The sequence below is a fragment of the Heterodontus francisci genome, unplaced genomic scaffold (assembly GCF_036365525.1).
Source record: "Heterodontus francisci isolate sHetFra1 unplaced genomic scaffold, sHetFra1.hap1 HAP1_SCAFFOLD_377, whole genome shotgun sequence".
NCBI lineage: Eukaryota > Metazoa > Chordata > Chondrichthyes > Heterodontiformes > Heterodontidae > Heterodontus > Heterodontus francisci.
Genome location: NW_027142041.1, coordinates 203915 through 226169, shown reverse-complemented (window position 1 = coordinate 226169; position 22255 = coordinate 203915). Strand labels below are relative to the sequence as shown.

At 44.8% G+C, this 22255-nt stretch overlaps 1 protein-coding gene across 1 annotated transcript in view; it reads left to right on the top strand.

Moving 5' to 3' along the window:
- The window catches only part of LOC137366359 (protein EFR3 homolog B-like), a 263372-nt gene that overhangs the window by 208456 nt on the left and 32661 nt on the right, over nt 1-22255 (top strand). The window contains exons 20-21 of the mRNA XM_068028261.1: nt 2286-2334; nt 15143-15249. Of these exons, the coding sequence (XP_067884362.1) occupies nt 2286-2334; nt 15143-15249 (156 nt within the window). The remainder of the gene's footprint in view (nt 1-2285; nt 2335-15142; nt 15250-22255) is intronic.

Sequence of the window (22255 nt, the reverse complement as noted above, 5' to 3'; positions counted from 1 at the left end):
CCCTGCGGTACACTGCTGGTCACTGACTTCCACCCGCAAAAACAACCCTCGACCATCACCCTCTGCCTCCTGCCACTAAGCCAATTTAGGATCCACTTTGCCAAATTGCCCTGGATCCCATGGGCTCTTACCTTCTTAACCCATCTCACATGCGGTACCTTATCAAAAGCCTTACTGAAGTCCATGTAGACTACATCAACTGCCTTACCCTCATCTACACATCTAGTCACCACCTCGAAAAATTCAGTTAAGTTAGTTAGACACAATCTCCCCCTGAGAAAGCCATGCTGACTATCCCTGATTAATCCCTGCCTCTCCAAGTGGAGATTAATCCTGTCCCTCAGAATTTTTTCCAATAGTTTCCCAACCACTGATGTTCGACTCACCGGCCTGTAATTACCTGGTTTATCCCTGCTACCCCTCTTGAATAATGGTACCACATTCACTGTCCTCCAGTCCTCTGGTACCTCTCCTGTGGTCAGAGAGGATCTGAAAATTTGTGTCAGAGCCCCTGCAATCTCCTCACTTGCCTCACATAACAGCCTGGGATACATCTCATCTGGGCCTGGGGATTTATCCACTTTTAAGCCCACTAAAACAGCTAATACTTCCTCCCTTTCAATGCTAATATGTTCAAGTATATCACAATCCCCCTCCCTGAACTCTACACCTACATCGTCCTTCTCCATCGTGAACACAGATGCAATGTAATCATTTAAAACCTCACCTATGTCCTCCAGCTCCACACACAGATTGCCACTTTGGTCCCGAATGGGCCCTACTCTTTCCCTGGTTATCCTCTTGCCCTTACTATACTTATAAAATGCCTTAGGATTTTCCTTTATCTTGCCCGCCAGAGTTTTTTCATGTCCCCTCTTCGCTCTCCTAATTACTTTAAGTACCCCCCACCCCCCACACACACTTTCTATACTCCACTAGTGCCTCCGCTGTTTTCAGCGCTCCGAATCTGCCATAAGCCTCCTTTTTTTCCTGATCCAATCCTCTATATCCCTTGATGTCCAGGGTTCCCTTTTTTGTTGATTTAAGCATTTTGAGCACGATTTAGAATTTTACATGGCATAAATGTAGGATGTTTGGCAAGGTGAGGAGGACTCCAGAGGGCTCCAGGAAGACACTGACAGGTTAGCATATGCAATTCAACGTGGATATGTGTGAGTAATATATTTTGGGAGGACAAAGAAAGGATGGTGTAGACCCTTAATGGGAAGACATTGCAGTGCGTGAATCAACAGGGACACCTGAATTTCAAATACAGAATTCCCTGATAGTGAGTACCAGGTAGATAAAGTTATAAAAGGCCAAGACCATTTTGAATTTTATAAATAGGGGCATAGAGTGCCAGAGTAAAGAAATAATGATGAATTTATAGAAAACGCTAGTGAGGCAACAGTTGGTGTAGTGCATGCAATTTTAGGTATGTATTATAATAAAAAAGTCATTAAAGTTACAGAGAGTGTACAATGTCATCAGGATGGTGCCAGGGGTAGGAAACCAGAGTTATGAAGAGGGACTTGAGATCCTGGGGCTATTCCCATCCCAGCAGAGAAAGTTAAGAACAGATTAAATGGAAGTTTTTAAAATTATGAAGTGTTTTGATGGTGTGAATTGGAAAAGACTATTTCCTCTGTTTGTCGATTTGGTGATGAGGGTAGAAGGAATCTCCTTCAACAAAGGGTTGTTGGAGCATGAAATGCATTGCCACTGGGAGTGGTGGACACAGAGACCATTGCACAACTTAAGGGAAATTTTTGAAACAAAGGAAGGCTCAGATCTGTGGGGAAAGCGGAGCAGCTGGATTAGTTTTAGGTTGCTGTGACAAAGAGCCATCTCAGACACAGTGTCGAATGGGCTCTTTCAGTGCTGTAGCCTCTTTCAAGTTGATGAGGTTTCTTTGGATTGGATATATGGGGGCAGCAGTCAGTGCAATTCGTCTGAAAGAGTTCAGAGCTCCTTCTAGATTGTTTGCACTTATTTAGCAATGGCACTCACATCAGTAAACAGATTAGAGAATGTGAGAGAAGTAAAAAACAGTTGATGCACTGGGAAAGTTCTTAAATAGCAACTAGCAAGTGAACTGAGTGTTTCTCCTGGGTATACACACAGTTTAACCCACTCAAGATACACATCAACTAAAATAACAATTAATTTGTGTTAATTAGTCTTTGCTCTCCACATTCATACTTCTGTGCAATTCTTAGCTTTTCAGTTTGACTTGTTATTCAGAGGGAACTGAGTAACTTTATAATATTTTTTCCCTGTTACAGAAGATGCCAGCTGAGGAAATCACATTTGAAACCCTGAAGAAAGCAATAGGTAAGGTCCAGGACCTCCGATTGAGGCTAGCAGTAGATAAGGTCTGGAAATTTCCATTGAGGGCATTAGTAAATAAGGTCCGGAACCTCTCCTTGATGACATCAGTAGATAAGGTCTGAAAACTTCCATTGAGGACAGCAGTAGATGAGGCCCAACATCTCCCATTGAGGACAGCAGTAGATTAAGTCCATCAGATCCTATTGAGGACAACAGTAGATAAGGACCAGGACCTTCCAATGAGGACAGCAATAGTTAAAGTCCAGGACCTCCCATTGATGACATCAGTAGATAAGATCCGGAACCTTCCATTGAGGACAGCAATAGATAAGGCCCAACGTCTCCTATTGGGGACAGCAGTAGATTAGGTCCATCAGATCCTATTGAGAACAGCAGTAGATAAGGACCAGGACCTTCCAATGAGGACAGCAGTAGATAAGGTCCGGAACTTTGCAGTGAGGACAGCAATAGATAAAGTCCAGGACCTTCCATTGATGACATCAGTAGATAAGGTCCGGAACCTTCCATTGAGGACAGCAGTAGATAAGGTCCAGAACCTTCCACTGAGTATCCTTCCATCTATGAAAGATTACGGACAACCAGCAAACAATCCATTTAGATGGGGTGTCTTCTCTTGGTGCACCTTTGCTGATGGCTATGAAGGCCAATTCTTGAGAGGTAGGTTCTGCCACAAGTGCTGCACGCAAACTGCCAAGTGATGCTGTGAGTTGTTGTTTTTGACTTTGGCGCCTGTTGCCAAGCTGCAGTAGCAAATGGTCATTGTGGTAGTGCACACCAGTCTACAAGATGTGTCACCATTTCCCTCTTTCGTCAGCTCGTGACTCCCAGGTGCGATAGTTGACATTTAGGGCCTTCATGCCATGCTTGCAAGCATCCCTGAAGTGGAGGTTTGGGTGCCCCACTGGTCATCTGGCCGCAGCTACCTCACCATACAGAAGGTCCTTGGGTGTGCCACCATCTTCCATCCTGCGGACGTGTCCGATCCACTGAAGCCGCCTCTGTTTGATTAATGCCAACACGCTGGGGAGCTCTGCCTTTGAGAGGACTGCCACATTTGTGATTTTGTCCTGCCAGGATATACCCATAATGCGCCACAGACAGCAAAGATGGAAATTATTGAGCTTCTTTTCCTGGTAGCTGTAAATCACCCATGTTTCACAGCCATACAGCAAGGTGCTGAGAACACAGGCCTTATAATCTATCAGCTTGGTCCTAAGGGTCAGCTTGATGTTATTCCATGCGCTTTTCACAAGTTGGCCAAAAGTGGTAGCTGCTTTCACTATGTATGTATCGAGCTCTGCATCAAGGAACAGATTGTCTGTCACCGTGGACGCAAGGTACCAGAATTTGGTAACCACTTCCAGTGGGGTGTTATTAATGTGATCAGGTGCTGAGGTGCAACCTGTCCCATAACCACAGTTTTCTTGACACTTATAGTCAAGGAGAACAAGTTACAGGCACAGGAGAGACAGTCCATGAGTCTTTGTAGCTGAGTTTCCAGGCTGAATTTTATAGCCTGCCGCCGAAAGCTATGGGGGAGCCGCACGCCAAAGAGCTGCTGCGATTTCAAATGCGGTGGCTCATTTAAATAGCCAGGGAGGGCTGCACCCGATCATGTGGAGGGGGTGGGCTGTCCATCCCCGGCAATGGCGTCAGCTGCCTGTGCGCAGGCACTGCTGCCATTTTTAAAGGGTTGTTAGCTCTATTGGTAAATTTAAATATTTAAAGACACATTGAATAAGAGAAAATAAATACATTTCTTTTGCCCCTCTCCCTCACCCCAATGTTAATTAAATTAATTATTTGCCCTTTCCCACGAAAAAACTTGGAAGCATTGTGAACTGTGAGGAATAATTGACAATCTAGTTGTGCAAGACCCCTTGGGGATGAGCAACCATAATATGATAGAATTCATAGTAAAGGAAACCACGAAGGTATGAGGCGTGAGTTGGCTATGACGGATTGGGAAGCGTTACTTAAAGGGATGATGGTGGATAGGCAATGGCAAACATTCAAAGAACGCGTGGATGAACTGCAACAATTGTTTATTCCGGTCTGGCGCAAAAGTAAAAAGGGGAAGGTAGCCAAACCATTGCTGACAAGGGAAATTAGAGATAGCATTAGATCCAAGGAAGAGGCATACAAATTCACCAGATAAAACAACAGACCTGAGGACTGGGAGCTGTTTAGAATTCAGCAAAGGAGGACCAAGGGATTGATTAAGAAGGGGAAAAGAGAGTACGAGAGCAAGCTTGCGGGGAACATAAAAACCGACTGTAAAAGTTTCTATAGGTGAGTGAAGAGAAAAAGATTGGTGAAGAGAAATGTAAGTCCCTTACAGTCAGAAACAGGGGAATTTATTATGGGGAACAAAGAAATGGCTGACCAACTAAATGCATACTTTGGTTCTGTCTTCACAAAGGAGGACACAAATATCATACCAGAAATGTTGGGGAACACAGGGTTTAGTGAGAGAGAAGAACTGAAGGAAATCAGTATTAGTAGAGAAATGGTGTCGGGGAAATTGATGGGATTGAAGGCCAGGGCCTGATGGTATGCATCCCAGAATACTTAAGGAAGTGGCCCTCGAAATAGCGGATGCATTGGTGGTCATCTTCCAAGATTCTATAGACTCTGGAACAGTTCCTACAGATTGGAGGGTAGCTAATGTAACCCCACTATTTAAAAAGGGAGGTAGAGAGAAAGCAGGGAATTATAGACCAGTCAGCCTGATGTCACGAGTGGGGAAAATTCTAGAGTCCATTATCAAAGATTTTACAGCAGAGCACTCAGAGAACAGTGGTAGAATCGGGCAGAGTCAGCATGGATTTATGAAAGGGAAATTATGCTTGACAAACCTACTAGAATTCTTCGAGGATGTAACTAGTAGAGTTGATGAGGGGGAGCCAGTGGATGTGGTTTATTTGGACTTTCAGAAGGCTTTCGACAAAATCCAGCATAAGAGATTAGCATGTAAAATTAAAGCGCATGAGATTGGGGGTAGGGTATTGCGATGGATAGAAAATTGGTTGGCGGATAGGAAACAAAGAGTAGGGATAAATGGGTCTTTTTCCGAATGGCAGGCAGTGACTAATGGGGTACCGCAGGGATCGGTGCTCGGACCCCAACAATTCACAATATATATTAATGATTTAGTTGAGGGAATGAACTGTAATATCTCCAAATTTGCAGATGACACAAAACTGGGTGGGAGGGTGAGTTGTGAGGAGGATGCAGAGAGGCTTCAGGGTGATTTGGACAAGTTGAGTGAGTGGGCAAAAGCATGGAAGATGCAGTATAATGTGGATAAATGTGAGGTTATCCACTTTGGTAGCAAAAGCAGGAAGGCAGATTATTATCTGAACGGCTATAATCTAAGAGAGGGGAATTCGCAGCGAGACCTGGGTGTTCTCGTACACCAGTTGCTGAAGGTAAGCATGCAGGTCCAACACGCGGTAAAACAGGCAAATGGTATGTTGACCTTCATAGCCAGAGGATTCGAGTACAGGAGCAGGGATGTCTTGCTGCAATTATACAGGGCCTTGGTGAGGCCACACCTGGAATATTGTGTGCAGTTTTGGTCTCCTTATCTGAGGAAGGATGTTCTTGCTATAGAGGGAGTGCAGCGAAGGTTTACCAGACTGATTCCTGGGATGGCGGGACTGACGTATGAGGAGAGATTGAGTCGGTTAGGATTATATTCGCTTGAGTTCAGAAGAGTGAGGGGGGATCTCATAGAAACCTATAAAATTCTAACAGGACTTGACAGGGTAAATGCAGGAAGGATGTTCCCGATGGTGGGGGAGTCCAGAACCAGAGGTCATAGTCTAAGGATATGGGGTAAACCTTTCAGGACTGAGATGAGGAGAAATTTCTTCACCCAGAGAGTGGTGAGCCTGTGGAATTCGCTACCACAGAAAGCAGCTGAGGCCAAAACATTGTATGTTTTCAAGAAGGAGTTAGATATAGCTCTTGGGTCGAAAGGGATCAAAGTGTATGGGCGAAAGCGGGAATAGGTTACTGATTTGGATGATCAGCCGTGATCATAATGAATGGCGAAGCAGGCTCGAAGTGCCGAATGGCCTACTCCTGCTCCTATTTTCTATGTTTCTATGTGAGGAGGATAATGTAGAACTCCAAAAGGACATAGACAGGTTGGTGGAATGGGCAGACAGGTGGCAGGTGAAGTTCAATGCAGGGGAAATGTGAAGTGATTCATTTTGGTAGGAAGAACATGGAGAGACAATATAAAATAAAGGGTACAATTCTAAAAGGGGGTGCAGGAGCAGAGGGATCTGGGTGTATATGTGCATAAGTCATTGAAGGTGGCAGGGCAGGTTGAGAATATCATGGGCTTTATTAATCGGAGCTTAGAGTACAAGAGCAAGGAAGTTATGTTGAACTTTTATAAGACACTACTTTGGCCTCAGCTGGAGTATTGCATCCAGTCTGGGCACCACACCTTAAGAAAGACCTGAGAGCATTGGAGAGAGTACAGGAAAGATTCATGAGAATGGTTCCAGGGATGAGGAACTTCAGTTATGAAGATAGATTGGGAAAGTTTTTTTTTTGTTTGTTGAAAAAAAAACCTCTGGTGATAAGGTGAGTACTACTAAAGTGTTTTTTTTTTATTCAGTGTAGCTTGTTAAGGACTTTAGATTGTAGTGGGTAGAACAAGGCCCCGAGTGTAATTAGTATTTTTTAATTAAGGGAGAAACTAATTAATCTCAGGGTAAGACATGACAGGTGAGCTCAGCCCAGTGATTTGCTCCTCCTGCGCTATGTGGGAAATCAGGGACGCTTCCAGTGTCCCTGATGACCATGTGTGCAGGAAGTGTATCCAACTGCAGCTACTGGCTACCCGCATTACGGAGCTGGAGCTGCGGGTGGATTCACTGTGGAGCATCCGCGATGCTGAGGAAGTCGTGGGATAGCACAGTTAGTGAGGTGGTCACTCCACAGGTAATGGCTGCACAGGCAGAAAAGGGATGGGTGAACACCAGACGCAGGCAGGTAGTGCAGGAGTCCCCTGTGGCCATCCCCCTCTCAAACAGATATACCGCTTTGGATACTGTTGGTGGGGATGGCCTCCCAGGGGAAAGCAGCCACAGCCAGGTCCGTGGCACCATGGAGGGCTCTGCTGCACAGCAGGGGAGGAAAAGGGATGGTAGACTACAGTGACAGGGGATTCTATCATAAAGGGTGCAGATAGGCGTTTCTGTGGCCGCAAATGAGACTCCAGGATGGTATGTTGCCTCCCTAGTGCTAGGGTCAAGGATGTCAGGGAGTGGCTGCAGGACATTCTGTAAAGGGAGGATGAGCAGCCAGAGGTCATGGTCCATATTGGTACTAATGACATAGGCAGGAAGAAAGATGAGGTCCTGCAAAGTGAATATAGGGAGTTGGACAGAAGGTTAAAAAGCAGGACCTCTAGGGTTGTAATCTCAGGATTACTCTCTGTGCCACGTGCTAGTGAGCGTAGCAACAGGAGGATAAGGCAAATGAATTCGTGGCTGAAGAGCTGGTGTAGACGGGAGGGCTTCAGCTACTTGGATCATTGGGATCTCTTCTGGTGCAGAGGTGACCTGTACAAGAGAGACGGGTTGCATCTGAACTGGAAGGGGACCAATATCCTTGCAGGGAGCTTTGCTAGTAATATTTGGGAGGGTTTAAACTAGTCTTGCAGGGGGGTGGGACCCAAAGTAGTAGTCTCTCCGATGAGATAGTTGAGGCAAATGTAGAGGTTAAAGCAAGCAGGTCCAGTAGGCAGGCCGGGCAGGGGCAGGACAGGGAGCGTGGAAGGTCTGGTCGGCTAAACTGCATTTACTTTAATGCAAGAAGCTTTGCAGGTAAGGTAGATGAACTCAGAGCATGGATCGGTACATGAGATTGTGATATTATAGCTATTACGGAAACGTGGTTGAGGGATGGGCAGGACTGGCAGCTCAATGTTCTGGGATACCGTTGGTTCCGGCGTGACAGAGGTGGAGGTAAGAGAGGAGGGGGAGTTGCACTATTGATTAGGGAGGACATCACGGCAGTACTTAGAGAGGATATCCCGGGGGGAACGTCCAGTGAGGCCGTATGGGTAGAACTTAGAAATAAGAAAGGGGTGATCACTTTGATGGGATTATACTATAGGCCCCCCAATAGTCAAAGGGAATTAGAGGAGCATATATGTAGGGAAATCACAGAGAGGTGTAGGAATTATAGGGTTGTAATAGTAGGTGATTTTAACTTCCCTCAGATTGACTGGGACTGCCTTAGTGCTAAAGAATCAGATGGGGAAGAATTTGTTAAGTGTGTCCAGATAGTTTTCTGAAGCAGGATGTGGATGGCCCTACCAGAGAAAGGGCTACACTCGACCTCCTCTTGGGAAATGAGGCAGGGCAGGTGGTTGATGTGTCAATGGGGGAGCACTTTGGGACCAGTGACCGTAACTCTATCAACTTCAAGATAGTTATGGAAAAGGATAGGACTGGTCCTCAGGTTGAAGTCCTAAATTGGGGGAAGGCTAATTTCGATGGCATCAGACAGGAACTCTCAAAAGTTGAATGGGAGAGGCTGTTTACAGGTAAAGGGACGTCTGGCAAGTGGGAGGCTTTTAAAAGTGAGATAGGAAGAGTTCAGGGCTGGCATGTCCCTGTTAGATGCAACGCTGGCAAGTTGAGGGAACCTTGGTCAGTGAGAGATATTGAGAGTCTGGTCAGGACAAAGAAGGAGGCCTATGTCAGGTATAGACAGCTGGGATCAAGCGAGTCCCTCGAGGAGTATAAGGGATGTAGGAGTACACGTTAGAAGAAAATTAGGAGGGTGAAAAGGGGCCATGAGATTTCCCTGGCAGATAAGATAAAGGAGAATCCTAAAAGATTCTATAAGTATATTAAGAGTAAAAGGGTAGCTAGGGCGAGAGTACGTCCCCTTAAGGATCAGTGTGGTAATCTATGTGTGGAGCCACAGGAAATGGGCGAGGCCTTAAATAAATAATTCTCATCTGTATTTACCGTGGAGAAGGTCATGGAAGCTAGTGAGTGCAAGGGAGGGAACAGCGATATCCTGGAGCATATCAACATTACAAAGGAGGATGTGTTGGAGGTTTTGAAGTGCATTAAGGTGAATAAATCCCCAGGGCCTGACCAGGTGTATCCTAGGATGCTATGGGAAGCAAGGGAGGAGATTGCTGGAGCCTGGCAGAAGTTTTTGTATCATTGTTAGCCACGGGTGAGGTACAGGAAGACTGGAGGATAGCTAATGTTGTACCTTTATTTAAGAAGGGCCGCAGGGATAAGCCAGGGAACTACAGGCCAGTGAGCCTTACATCAGTGGTGGGAAAGTTATTGAAAGGGATTCTGAGAGACAGGATTTATATGCATTTGGACAGGCAAGGTCTGATTAGGGTTAGTCAGAGTGGCTTTGTGCGTGGGAAATTCTGTCTCATGAATTTGATTGAGTTTTTCGAGGAGGTGACGAAGAGGATTGACGAGGGCAGGGCGATGGACATTGTTTACATGGACTTTAGCAAGGCCTTTGACAAGGTCCCACATGGTAGGCTGGTCCAGAATGTTCGAACACATGAGATCCAGGGTGAGCTAGCCAATTTGATACAAAATTGGCTTGGTGATAGGAGGCAGAGGGTGGTAGTGGAGGCCAGTGACCAGTGGTGTGCGCAGGGATTGGTGCTGGGCCCTTTGTTGTGGTGGTAGTGGAGGGTTGTTTTTCAGATTGGAGGCCGGTGACCAGTGGTGTGCCAGAGGGATTGGTGCTGGGCCCTCCATTATTTGTCATATATATTAATGACTTGGATGTGAATGTAGGGGGCATGATTAATAAGTTTGCAGATGTCACCAAAATTGGTGGTATAGTGGACAGTGAAGAAGGTTGTCTAAGGTTACAGGAGGACATAGGTCAACTGGGAAAGTGGGCAAGGGTTTGGTAAATGGAACTTAACGCAGACAAGTGCGAAGTGATGCATTTTGGGAAGTTAAACCAGGGCAAGACATATACAGTGAATGGTAGGGCCCTGGGAATGTTGTTGAGCAGAAAGTCCTTTGGGTGCAAGTACATAGTTCCCTGAAAGTGGCAACACAGGTAGACAGGGTGGTGAAGAAGGCGTATGGCATGCTTGCCTTCATCGGCCGAGGCATTGAGTACAAGAGTTGGGACGTCATGTTACAGTTGTACATAACATTGGTTAGGCCGCACTTGGAATACTGTGTGCAGTTCTGGTCGCCGCACTACAGGAAAGATGTGATTAAGCTAGAAAGGGTGCAGAAAAGATTCACAAGGATCTTTCCTGGTTTGGAGGGCTTGAGTTATCAAGAGAGATTGGATAGGCTGGGTCTGTTTTCCCTGGAGCGAAGGAGGCTGAGAGGGGACATGATAGAGGTACATAAAATATGAGAGGCATAGATAGAGTAGATAGCCAGAGTATGTTTCCCATGGTAGGGGTGACTAAAACAAGAGGGCATAGATTTAAGATGAGAGGGAGGAGGTTTAAAGGGGATCAAAGGGGTAAATTTTTCACGCAAAGAATAGTGGGTATCTGGAATGAGCTGACAGAGGAGGTGGTGAAGGCAGGAACAGTAGCAACATTAAAGAGGCATCTGGACAGGTACTTGAATGAGCAAGGCATAGAGGGATATGGAATTAATGCAGGCAGGTGGGATTAGTATAGATAGGCATTATGGTCGGCATGGGTGCGGTGGGCCGAAGGGCCTGTTTCTATGCTGTACGACTATGATTCTTTGACTCTAAGTTAGGACTGTTTTCCTTGGAGAAGAGAAGGCTGAGAGGTGATTTGATAGAGGTATTCAAAATCATGAGGGGTCTGGACAGAGTAGATAGAGAGAAACTGCTCCCACTTGTGAAAGGATCGAGAACGAGAGGGCACAGATTTAAAGAATTTGGTAAAAGAAGCAAAAGTGACATGAGGAAAAACTTTTTCACACAGTGAGTGGTTAAGGTCTGGAATGCACTGCCTGAGAGTGTGGTGGAGGCAGATTCAACTGAAGCATTCAAAAGGGAATTAGACTGTTGTTGAAAAGGAAAAATGTGCAGGATTACGGGGAGAAGGCAGCGGAATGGAACTGAGTAAATTGCTCTTTCAGAGAGCTGGTGCGGACATTATGGCTGGGCGGCGGCACTTCAGGAGGCAACGGGAAAGTCATTAATGCAGGTGACTAAATTTATTTGAATATTTAAATTATGGTCTCATCGCCGAGCAGTGGGGGGCCGCTACGAGACCTCACCACCGCCGGCAATATCGGGACAGGCGTTGTTGGCATCGAGGTTCGTGGCGGGCCTCATCTGGGGCATCTTCATGAACCCCCAGCCACAGATGCAGACGTCAAGCCTTTATAAAATCCAGCCCTCCGTGTGAGCGACTAGCGTAGCATCAACAGCGTAGAGGAGTTCTCTGCTCAAAACATGACGTGTTGAAGGTCTAGAACTTTCCACTGAGGACAGCAATAGATAAGGTCCAACACCTCGCATTGAAGACAGCAGTAGATAAGGTTGAGAACCTCTCACTGTAGACAGCAGTCGATAAGGTCCAGAACCTTCCATTGAGGACAGCAGTAAATAAAGTCCAGCACCTTTTACTGAGAACAGCAGGTTCATCAGGTTCCATTGAAGACAGCAGTTGACAAGGTCCAGAACTTTCCATTGAGGACAGCAGTAGATAAGCTCCGGAACATTCCACTGAAGACAGCAGTTAATAAGGTCCAGCAGCTCCTATTGAGGACAGCAGTAATTAAGATCCAGAACCTTCCATTGAGGACAGCAGTAGACAAGGTCCAGAACCTCCAATAGGCAATAAGATCAACTGTAGAAAAGGAAAGTTGAAATGTCATCTTGGCTTCTGCTGCTGACTTAGAGGTTTGTGGGTTCAATTGACACAGTAGGAATTAAGCATATAATCTGTGTGGACACTGTGGGAGTAGAGTATTGTTGGAGGTGCTGTCCTTTTTAGGTGTGTGTTAAATATCCATTGGCAGTATTTGAAAAAGGAAGGGAGATCTCCTTGTATCATGTCCAACATTCCTCCCTCACCCACTCCATCAAAACTGCCTAACTGGTCATTCATCTCATTATTGTTTGTGGGACTTTGCTCTGTGTATTGTCTATCGCATTATGCTACAACACAGACTACTTTTCAATAGTACTTCATTTGGTGTAAAGGACTTTGGGTCATTGAGAATGTGAAAGGTGCTATACAAATGGAAGTTCTTGCTCTTTACCTCGTTGAATGTTCTTAATAGCATTACTCCAAGTAAATAGGATTCCTCTGTTGTACATCGCATAACCTGTGATGTAAAAATGAGACTCCCTTATTATGTGAACTGTGAATCATGACATTCATTCTTCCAAAATGTAAACTAACACATTAGTGAGCCAGGGTCAGATATGGATGTTAAGCTGCTTTATTTTGCAGTCAATAAGAAAATGTAGTAAATCTTGCCTTGATACAACTTCAGTCCCTTCTAGCAAGTAAGAAAAATATTTTAAAAAAATGCGGCTTGCTGATCCTTTTAATAGGCGAAGTAATATTCACTTTGCTTCGACAATCTTTTCCTTTGCAACCTGACCTGCTAACCAGCTTAGACCATGCTTAGATCAGCTTTCTGCTTAAAAGAGGCAATCTTCCTCACTGTTACACTCAGCAGCCTGTCTTGCATCCAACTCTGAAGATGTGTTTTAATCTTCTTTTGTTCCTTGTGTCTAGAGGAAGTGGAGGGCCTTGAACCCCAACCCGTCCCCTGTCCAGGAGTCAATCAGTGGAGCTGCTAAAGAAATTGGTGACTGCCCTTCCAGGTGCCCAGGTTGTGGGCTGATATAGCGTACACACAACCTGTGTCTTACCCCCCCTCTCCCACCAAGGTGTTATTTTTTAATTTAAATTCTGTTACGACCAGGTAAGAAAGAGGTCTAGGGGTCCCTTTCAGCCTTCACCTGGTCTTACCATAACAGGGTTTAATTTTAAACACACCATGTTTTTTAGCTCCCTCTTGTTCACCGCTTTCCAATTATAAGGCAAAGAAATCAGCCCAAAAGACTTTCTTAGGTTTAAAGAAGAAAAGTTGAAATTTCTTAAACTTGAACTTAAACTCTAATTTGGTTAACGCCTACGGAGACACGACAAGCCCAACGCTAGCATGCATACGTGATACACACATACGGATAGAGACAGAAAGAGAACAGAAGAAATAAAGTGGAAAAGTTTGAGGCAATATCTGAAGAGTTTTTGTTATGGGTCTTCGAGCTCACTGTAGAGTCCTTGATTGTAGGTAGATCTTGCTTTTTGTTTAGAGATACAGCACTGAAACAGGCCCTTCGGTCCACCGAGTCTGTGCCGACCATCAACCACCCATTTATACTAATCCTACACTAATCCCATATTCCTACCACATTCCCACCTGTCCCGATATATTTCCCTACCACCTACCTATACTAAGGGCAATTTATAACGGCCAATTAACCTATCAACCTGCAAGTCTTTGGCATGTGGGAGGAAACCGGAGCACCCGGAGGAAACCCACGCAGACACAGGGAGAACTTGCAAACTCCGCACAGGCAGTACCCAGAATCGAACCCAGGTCCCTGGAGCTGTGAGGCTGCAGTGCTAACCACTGCGCCACTGTGCCGCCCAGTATTCTTCTTAAATCTTGTTCGCTGTAGGAGACTTTTCTCTCTTGGGATTCATATGTCTTCAGTGGATTCAGAGGCTTATGAGAAAGAGATGGGAGCAGGCAGACAGGAGAGGCTGTGGCGAGCCAGCCAGGAGAGATCTTCTCAGTCCAGGAGCATTCTGCTTTTTGCCCAAACTGTTTGTACAAATTCAAAAAACTCTGGTTGACCAGCAGATTAGTCATGTGACTAGCTGGTTTGACCATGTCCGTTTGTGTATTCGGCCATCATAGCAGTCAACCTGGAATGCGAGCTCCCCCATCTTCAACGTCTGGTGATCAAAAGTCCATTGTGGGTTGAATGTGTCAGGGAATGGCTGCTTTGTCCTTCCAAGCACTGTCTGTTAATATGCAAATGTCTTTTCCAGCCACGGCTGATCTGTTCAACAAGTCCTTTCTTCACTCCAGTAACAGTGTAAAATCAATGTTCATGACAAAATTAATGTGCCTCATTCTTGGCAGGTGGGGGCCTAGCATGACATTTCAATTAATTTAAAAAATCAATTAATTAATAAAAATCTGGAATTGAAAGCTAGTCTCAGTAATGGTGTCATGAAACTATCAATGTTTGTCGTAAAAACCCATCTGGTTCTCTAATGTTCTTTAGGGAAGGAAATCTGCTGTCCTTACCTGGTCTGGCCTACATGTGACTCCAGACCCACAGCAATGTAGTTGACTCTTAACTGCCCTCTGAAATGCCTAGCAAGCCATTCAGTTGTCAAGGGCAATTAGGAATGTGATCTTTCATCAGTACAAGCACACACCAAAAATAGTTGGGGCTGTTGTCATCTGTATGAACTGATGGCATAAAATTTAGACTAATGCCAAAGTGGGTAGGTACCTACCAAACACATCCCATGACATTTCCTGCCTCTGTCCACTGATTACTGCCTGAACTTGGACAGAAAGTCTAGGCCTCCAATTCTGCTCAGAATGATGCAAGCCATGGAAAATCTACAAAAAGGACGAACAGAATATGTCCTTTCCTTTGTGAGTGTACCTAAATTCAATGAGGCCATGCTTCTAATGTGCAGAACCGCTCAACAGCAGCAAGATTTTGGGATGTATCTCAATGCCTGCTCTGATACTCTGTTCTTGTTGGCCAGTAGATGGTGGTGCCATGGAGGAGCAGGAGAGAGAGAGGCGACGGCAGGTGGTGGAAAAGTTTCAGAAAGCCCCATTTGAAGAGATAGCAGCCCATTGTGGAGCAAGGGTAAGGACATGCAGTTTGTAAGAGTGTTCAGATTAACTAAGTCTCTACAGCCTTCTATGAAGAGAAAGACCATGATGGTACATGCAAGGTAGTTTACATAGAATGAGACAATATAGTCTGAGGGAAGTGGATGTGGGGCTGAGGTAAATGAACAAAGTCATTTATGGCTCAGGCAATTAGTCACTGAAAGATAACTCACACATGCAAAAAGTGATCAAAAGGGGTGGTGAGGCAGTGACTTCACCACAAGAGGTTTGGAACATAAACAAGAGAGTGCTGGGCCAACTTCAACTGGGATATATAGAAATACATGATACTATTTCACAGAAATAGGCCATTCGGCTCAACTAGTCCATGTGACTCCAGACCCACAGCAATGTGGTTGACTCTTAAAATGCTCTCTGAAATGGCTAGCAAGCCATTCAAATCAAGGACAATTAGGGATGGGCAATAAATTCTGTCCTACCTAGTGACGCCCACATCCAATGAACGAATAAAAAAAGTTGACCTTTAGCCTCCACATGAACAAATAGTTCCAATCACATTTACCCACCCTGTTCCCACATCTCTTCAAGCCCCCTTTTCCTTCATCCCCCTCTCCAATCTAATATCAAATATTGACATTGTTTCTGCCTCAACCACTAACCCTCTGTGTGAAGAAGTTTCTCCTGCTCTCTGTTCTAAATTTCTTATATTTATTCTTTTACCCATGGCCCCTCGATCTAGACCTTCAACTGCTGGAAGCAGTCTGCTTCTATCAACCCTGTGCCATCCTTAAAAAATTTTAATACATCTCAATCATATTGCCCTGTAATCTGTGTTGCATTGTTCTAATAAAAAAGACTCAATTGTTAAAAGCTTTATTCACATTTGTATTTTTTTATACCTGGCAGCATCCTAGTGAATCTACATTGTATCCTCTCTAAAGCCTCAATATCTTCCTTATAGTGTGGAGGCCAGTACTGCACATAATACTCTCAATGAGATCTTATTAAGGTTTTTTAAAGGTTCAATATTGCCTCTTGGCTTTTATGTTCTAATCCTCCTAAGTCATTTTTTTTACAGCCTTATCAACCTGAGTTGGGACCATTAATGTCCTGTGATCCTGGACCCCCAAATCATTCTGCTCTTTCTCACCCTGAGACCACTCTCGTTCACAATATCATTACTGTTGTACTCTTAACCAAAATGTATTACTTCATACTTATATTGAATTCCATCTGCCACTTTTTAGCCCAGTCCCCCAACCAATCAATATCCCTTTGCACTTCTTTTGGTCTTCTAAAGAATTAACTAGACCTCCTATTTTGATATCAACTTCAAATCCGGATACTGCTCCCTCTCTAGCCTGTAATCCAAATCACTGATGCACACAGTGAACAGACGTGGCCCCAAAACAGAACCCTGTGGGATACCTCTACCCACTTCCAACCATGAGAAACTGCCCTTAACTCTGACTCCATTTTCTCCCAAATAATTTTTAATCAAGTTTACTGTCCTTCCCCTATTTACATTTAATCTTCTCTCGTAATTTCCTATGTCATACCTTGTCAAAGGCTTTCCTAAGGTCCATGTACACTACATAGACTGCATTTTCCCCATCTAGCTTGTCTAATATTGGGTTCAGTTTTGGGTGTCGCACCTTAGGAAGGATATATTGACTTGAAAAAAAAGTCAAGGCTGGTGATGAAGACACTGAGCTATGATGAGAGACGGGTAACCTTGGATTATATTCACGAGATGAGGACGTAAAGAGGTGATCTGATTGAGGTGTTTATTTTAATAAAGGGAATAGAGTGTAGGCAGGGAATAACTCTCGTTCTACTTGAGGAACCAGAACAATTGGGCAAAATCATAGAATTTCAGTTAAGGCCATTAAAAGGAAATCTGGAAAAACAGAGGGTGTGAGAATGTGGAATGCTGACCCAGAGGTGATAGATGCACAATCAGTTGAGCTGTTTAAAAAGGAAGTGGATATTTATTTTGGGAGTAAGGGGGTTATGGAATGTAGAGAAAGGATGGGACATTGCAATTAAAAAAAGCAAAGAGCTCCCATGGGTAACACAAGGGCAGCTCAGGCTTGATGTGCTGAATGGCTCACCCCTGTTCTCAACCTCAACATCTGTTAGTCCAGATTTAGAAACAAGAATGGTCAGATGTAGTGCAGAAAGTACATGAATTGTTACATTGCTAGATTTACTTAAGATGTTGGAATATTCCAGCATTAGTCCAGTTTATTGACAAGTAAAAACAAGCCACCATGACAACAATTATACTTCAAATGGAAAGGACAGGAGACCAATTCAACAACTTAATTTCAATTCAACGGTGAGATCTACATGCCTGGTTTCATGTGACTAGTTTGGCATCTCCATCCCCATTCCCATCATATATCGATCACCATCTACATCCAAACCCTCATCCCAAAATCCCTATTGTTAGCTCCATCCCTGTTCTCATCTCCAAACCCGTCTCCATTTTGATCTTTACCTTCATCTCCACTGAGGTTGCCAACTCTGGTTGGACACATTTGGAGGTTTGATCACATGACATTCTGGCCAAAGACATCTGACCATATGTTGCCCAATATCTTGATTTCTACCAATGTTATTGAATTTATCTTAGAAAGGTTAGATCCCCTGTAGTTGACTATTTTTGCAGCCATCATGTGACACATTCCAAGATGGGAAATGAACATCCAGGGGTATTCAATATTTAGGAAGGCCAGACAAAAAGCAAAAGGCGGTGGAGTTGCATAGCTGGTTAAAGAGGAAATTAACGCAATAGTGAGGAAAGATATTAGCTCTGACGATGTGAAATCTGTATGGGTAGAGCTGAGAAACACTAAGGGGCAAAAAACATTAGTGGGGGTTGTATATAGGCCCCCAAACTGTAGTGCTGATGTTGGGAATGGCATTAAACAGGAAATAAAAGACATATGCGATAAAGGAACATCTGTAATTATGGGTGACTTTAATCTGCATATAAATTGGGCAAATCAAATGAGTCGCAATACCATAGAGGAGGAATTCTTGGAGTGTATACGGGATGGTTTTCTGGACCAATATGTTAAGAAACCAACGAGAGAACAAGTCATCCTAGACTGGGTATTGTGTAATGAGAGAGGAATAATTGACAATCTAGTGGTGCGAGACCCCTTGGGGATGAGCAACCATAATATGATAGAATTCTTCATCAAGATGGAGAGTAACGTAGTTGATTCTGAGACTAGGGTCCTGAATCTTAATAAAGGAAACTACGAAGGTATGAGGCACGAGTTGGCTAAGGCGGATTGGGAAACATTACTAAAAGGGAGTCGTGTGACCAGTGATGTTCCACAGGGATCCGTGCTGGGACCACTGTTGTTTGTGATATACATAAATGATTTGGAGGAAAGTATAGGTGGTCTGATTAGCAAGTTTGCAGACGACACTAAGATTGGTGGAGTAGCAGATAGTGAAGGGGACTGTCAGAGAATACAGCAGAATATAGATAGATTGGAGAGTTGGGCAGAGAAATGGCAGATGGAGTTCAATCAGGGCAAATGCGAGGTGATGCATTTTGGAAGATCCAATTCAAGAGTGAACTATACAGTAAATGGAAAAGTCCTGGGGAAAATTGATGTACAGAGAGATTTGGGTGTTCAGGTCCATTGTTCCCTGAAGGTGGCAACGCAGGTAAATAGAGTGGTCAAGAAGGCATACGGCATGCTTTCCTTCATCGGACGGGGTATTGAGTACAAGAGTTGGCAGGTCATGTTACAGTTGTATAGGACTTTGGTTCGGCCACATTTGGAATACTGCGTGCAGTTCTGGTCACCACATTACCAAAAGGATGTAGATGCTTTGGAGAGGGTGCAGAGGAGGTTCACCAGGATGTTGCCTGGCATGGAGGGCGCTAGCTATGAAGAGAGGTTGAATAGATTAGGATTATTTTCATTAGAAAGGCGGAGGTTGAGGGGGGACCTGATTGAGGTGTACAAAATCATGAGAGGTATAGACAGGGTGGATAGCAAGAAGCTTTTTCCCAGAGTGGGGGATTCAAATACTAGGGGTCACGAGTTCAAAGTGAGAGGGGAAAAGTTTAGGGGGGATATGCGTGGAAAGTTCTTTACGCAGAGGGTGGTGGGTGCCTGGAACGCGTTGCCAGCGGAGGTGGTAGATGCGAACACGATAGCGTCTTTTAAGATGTATCTAGACAGATACATGAATGGGCAGGAAGCAAAGAGATACAGACCCTTAGAAAATAGGCGACATGTTTAGATAGAGGATCTGGATCGGCGCAGGCTTGGAGGGCCGAAGGGCCTGTTCCTGTGCTGTAATTTTCTTTGTTCTTTGTTCTTTAGTGGATATGCAATGGCAAACATTTGTTTATCCCTGTCTGGCGCAAAAGTAAAGATAGCTAAACCATGGCTTACAAGGGAAATTAGAGATAGCATTAGATCCAAGGAAGAGGCATATAAATTTGCCAGAAAATACAACAGACCTGAGGATTGGGAGCAGTTTAGAATTCAGCAAAGGAGGACCAAGGGATTGATTAAGAAGGGGAAAATAGAGTACGAGAGCAAGCTTGCGGGGAACAGAAAAACTGACTGGAAAAGTTTCTGTAGGTATGTGAAGAGAAACAGATTGGTGAAGACAAATGTAGGTCCCTTACAGTCAGAAACAGGGGAATTTATTATGGGAAACAAAGAAATGGCTGACCATGCATACTTTGGTTCTGTCCTCACAAAGGAGGACACAAATATCATACCAGAAATGTTGGGGAACACAGGGTTTAGTGAGAGAGAAGAACTGAAGGAAATCAGTATTAGTAGAGAAATGGTGTCGGGGAAATTGATGGGATTGAAGGCCAGGGCCTGATGGTATGCATCCCAGAATACTTAAGGAAGTGGCCCTCGAAATAGCGGATGCATTGGTGGTCATCTTCCAAGATTCTATAGACTCTGGAACAGTTCCTACAGATTGGAGGGTAGCTAATGTAACCCCACTATTTAAAAAGGGAAGTAGAGAGAAAGCAGGGAATCATAGACCAGTCAGCCTGACGTTGGGAGTGGGGAAAATTCTAGAGTCCATTATCAAAGATTTTATAGCAGAGCACTTAGAGAACAGTGGTAGAATCGGGCAGAGTCAGCATGGATTTATGAAAGGGAAATCATGCCTGACAAATCTACTGGAATTCTTCGAGGATGTAACTAGTAGAGTTGATGAGGGGGAGCCTGTGGATGTGGTTTATTTGGACTTTCAGAAGGCTTTCGACAAAGTCCCACAGAAGAGATTAGTGTGTAAAATTAAAGCGCATGAGATTGGGGATAGTGTATTGCGATGGATAGAAAATTGGTTGGCAGACTGGAAGCAAAGGGTAGGGATAAATGGGTCTTTTTCCGAATGGCAGGCAGTGACTAGTGGGGTACCGCAGGGATCGGTGCGAGGACCCCAGCTATTCACAATATATATTAATGATTTAGATGACAGAACGAAATGTAATATTTCCAAATTTGCAGATGACACAAAACTGGGTGGGAGGGTGAGTTATGAGGAGGATGCAGAGAGGCTTCAGGGTGATTTGGACAAGTTGAGTGAGTGGGCAAATGCATGGCAGATACAGTATAATGTGGATAAATGTGAGGTTATACACTTTGGTAGCAAAAACAGGAAGGCGTACAATTATCTGAACGGCTGTAAACTAAGAGTGGGGAATATGCAGCGAGATCTGGGTGTTCTCGTACACCAATCGCTGAAGGTAAGCATGCAGGTGCAACACGCGGTAAAAACGGCAAATGGTATGTTGGTTGGCCTTCATAGCGAGAAGATTCGAGTACAGGAGCAGGGATGTCTTGCTGCAATTATACAGGCCTTGGTGAGACCACACCTGGAATATTGTGTGCAGTTTTGGTCTCCTTATCTGAGGAAGGATGTTCTTGCTATAGAGGGAGTGCAGCGGAGGTTTACCAGACTGATTCCTGGGTTGGCAGGAATGACGTATGAGGAGAGATTGAGTCGGTTAAGATAATATTAGCTGGAGTTCAGAAGAGTGAGGGGGGAATCCCATAGAAACCTATAAAATTCTAACAGGACTTGACAGGGTAGATGCAGGAAGGATGTTCCCAATGGTGGGGGAGTCCAGAAGCAGGGGTCACAGTCTAAGGATACGGGGTAAACCTTTCAGGACTGAGATGAGGAGAAATTTCTTCACCCAGAGAGTGGTGAGCCTGTGGAATTCACTACCACAGAAAGCAGCTGAGGCCAAAACATTGCATGTTTTCAAGAAGGAGTTCGATATAGCTCTTGGGTCCAAAGGGATCAAAGGGTATGGGGGGAAAGCGGGAATAGGTTACTGATTTGGATTATCAGCCATGATCATAATGAATGGCGGAGCAGGCTCGAAGGGCCAAATGGCCTACTCCTGTTCCTATTTTCTATGTTTCTATGTTAAGAACCAGGAGGCCACCCATGTGCAGGGGAGGAGGGGAAACTGAGAGTGGGGGGAATGGGTAATTGAGGTGGGGGAAGAGGGGAAACTGATGGCGTGGAGGAGGAGAAACCAAGGGAGTGGGGAAGAGGAAACAGAGGGAGTGAGGGAGGGGAACCGAGGGAGAAGAGAAATCAAAGGAGGCAATAAAGAGAAACCAAGGTTGGGAAAAGGTGAACTCAGGTGGATGTAACTTTGACTCCACCTAACTAATGGTAAGTAACGCGAGAAGGGGCAGGCAGTCAGTGCAGGAATCCCCTTTGGCTATGGCCCTCTCTAAGAAGTATACCGTGTTGGATACTGTCGGGGGGGATGGCCTATCAGGGGAAAACAGCAGCAGCCAGAGCAGTGGCACCATGGCTGGCACTGATGTTCAGCAGGGAGGGACAAAGCGCAGAAGAGCAATAGTTATCGGGGACTCTATAGTCAGGGGCACAGATAGGCGCTTCTGTGGACATGAAAGAGACTCCAGGATGGTATGTTGCCTCCCTGGTGCCAGGGTCAAGGATATCTCTGAACGGACAGGGGGCATTCT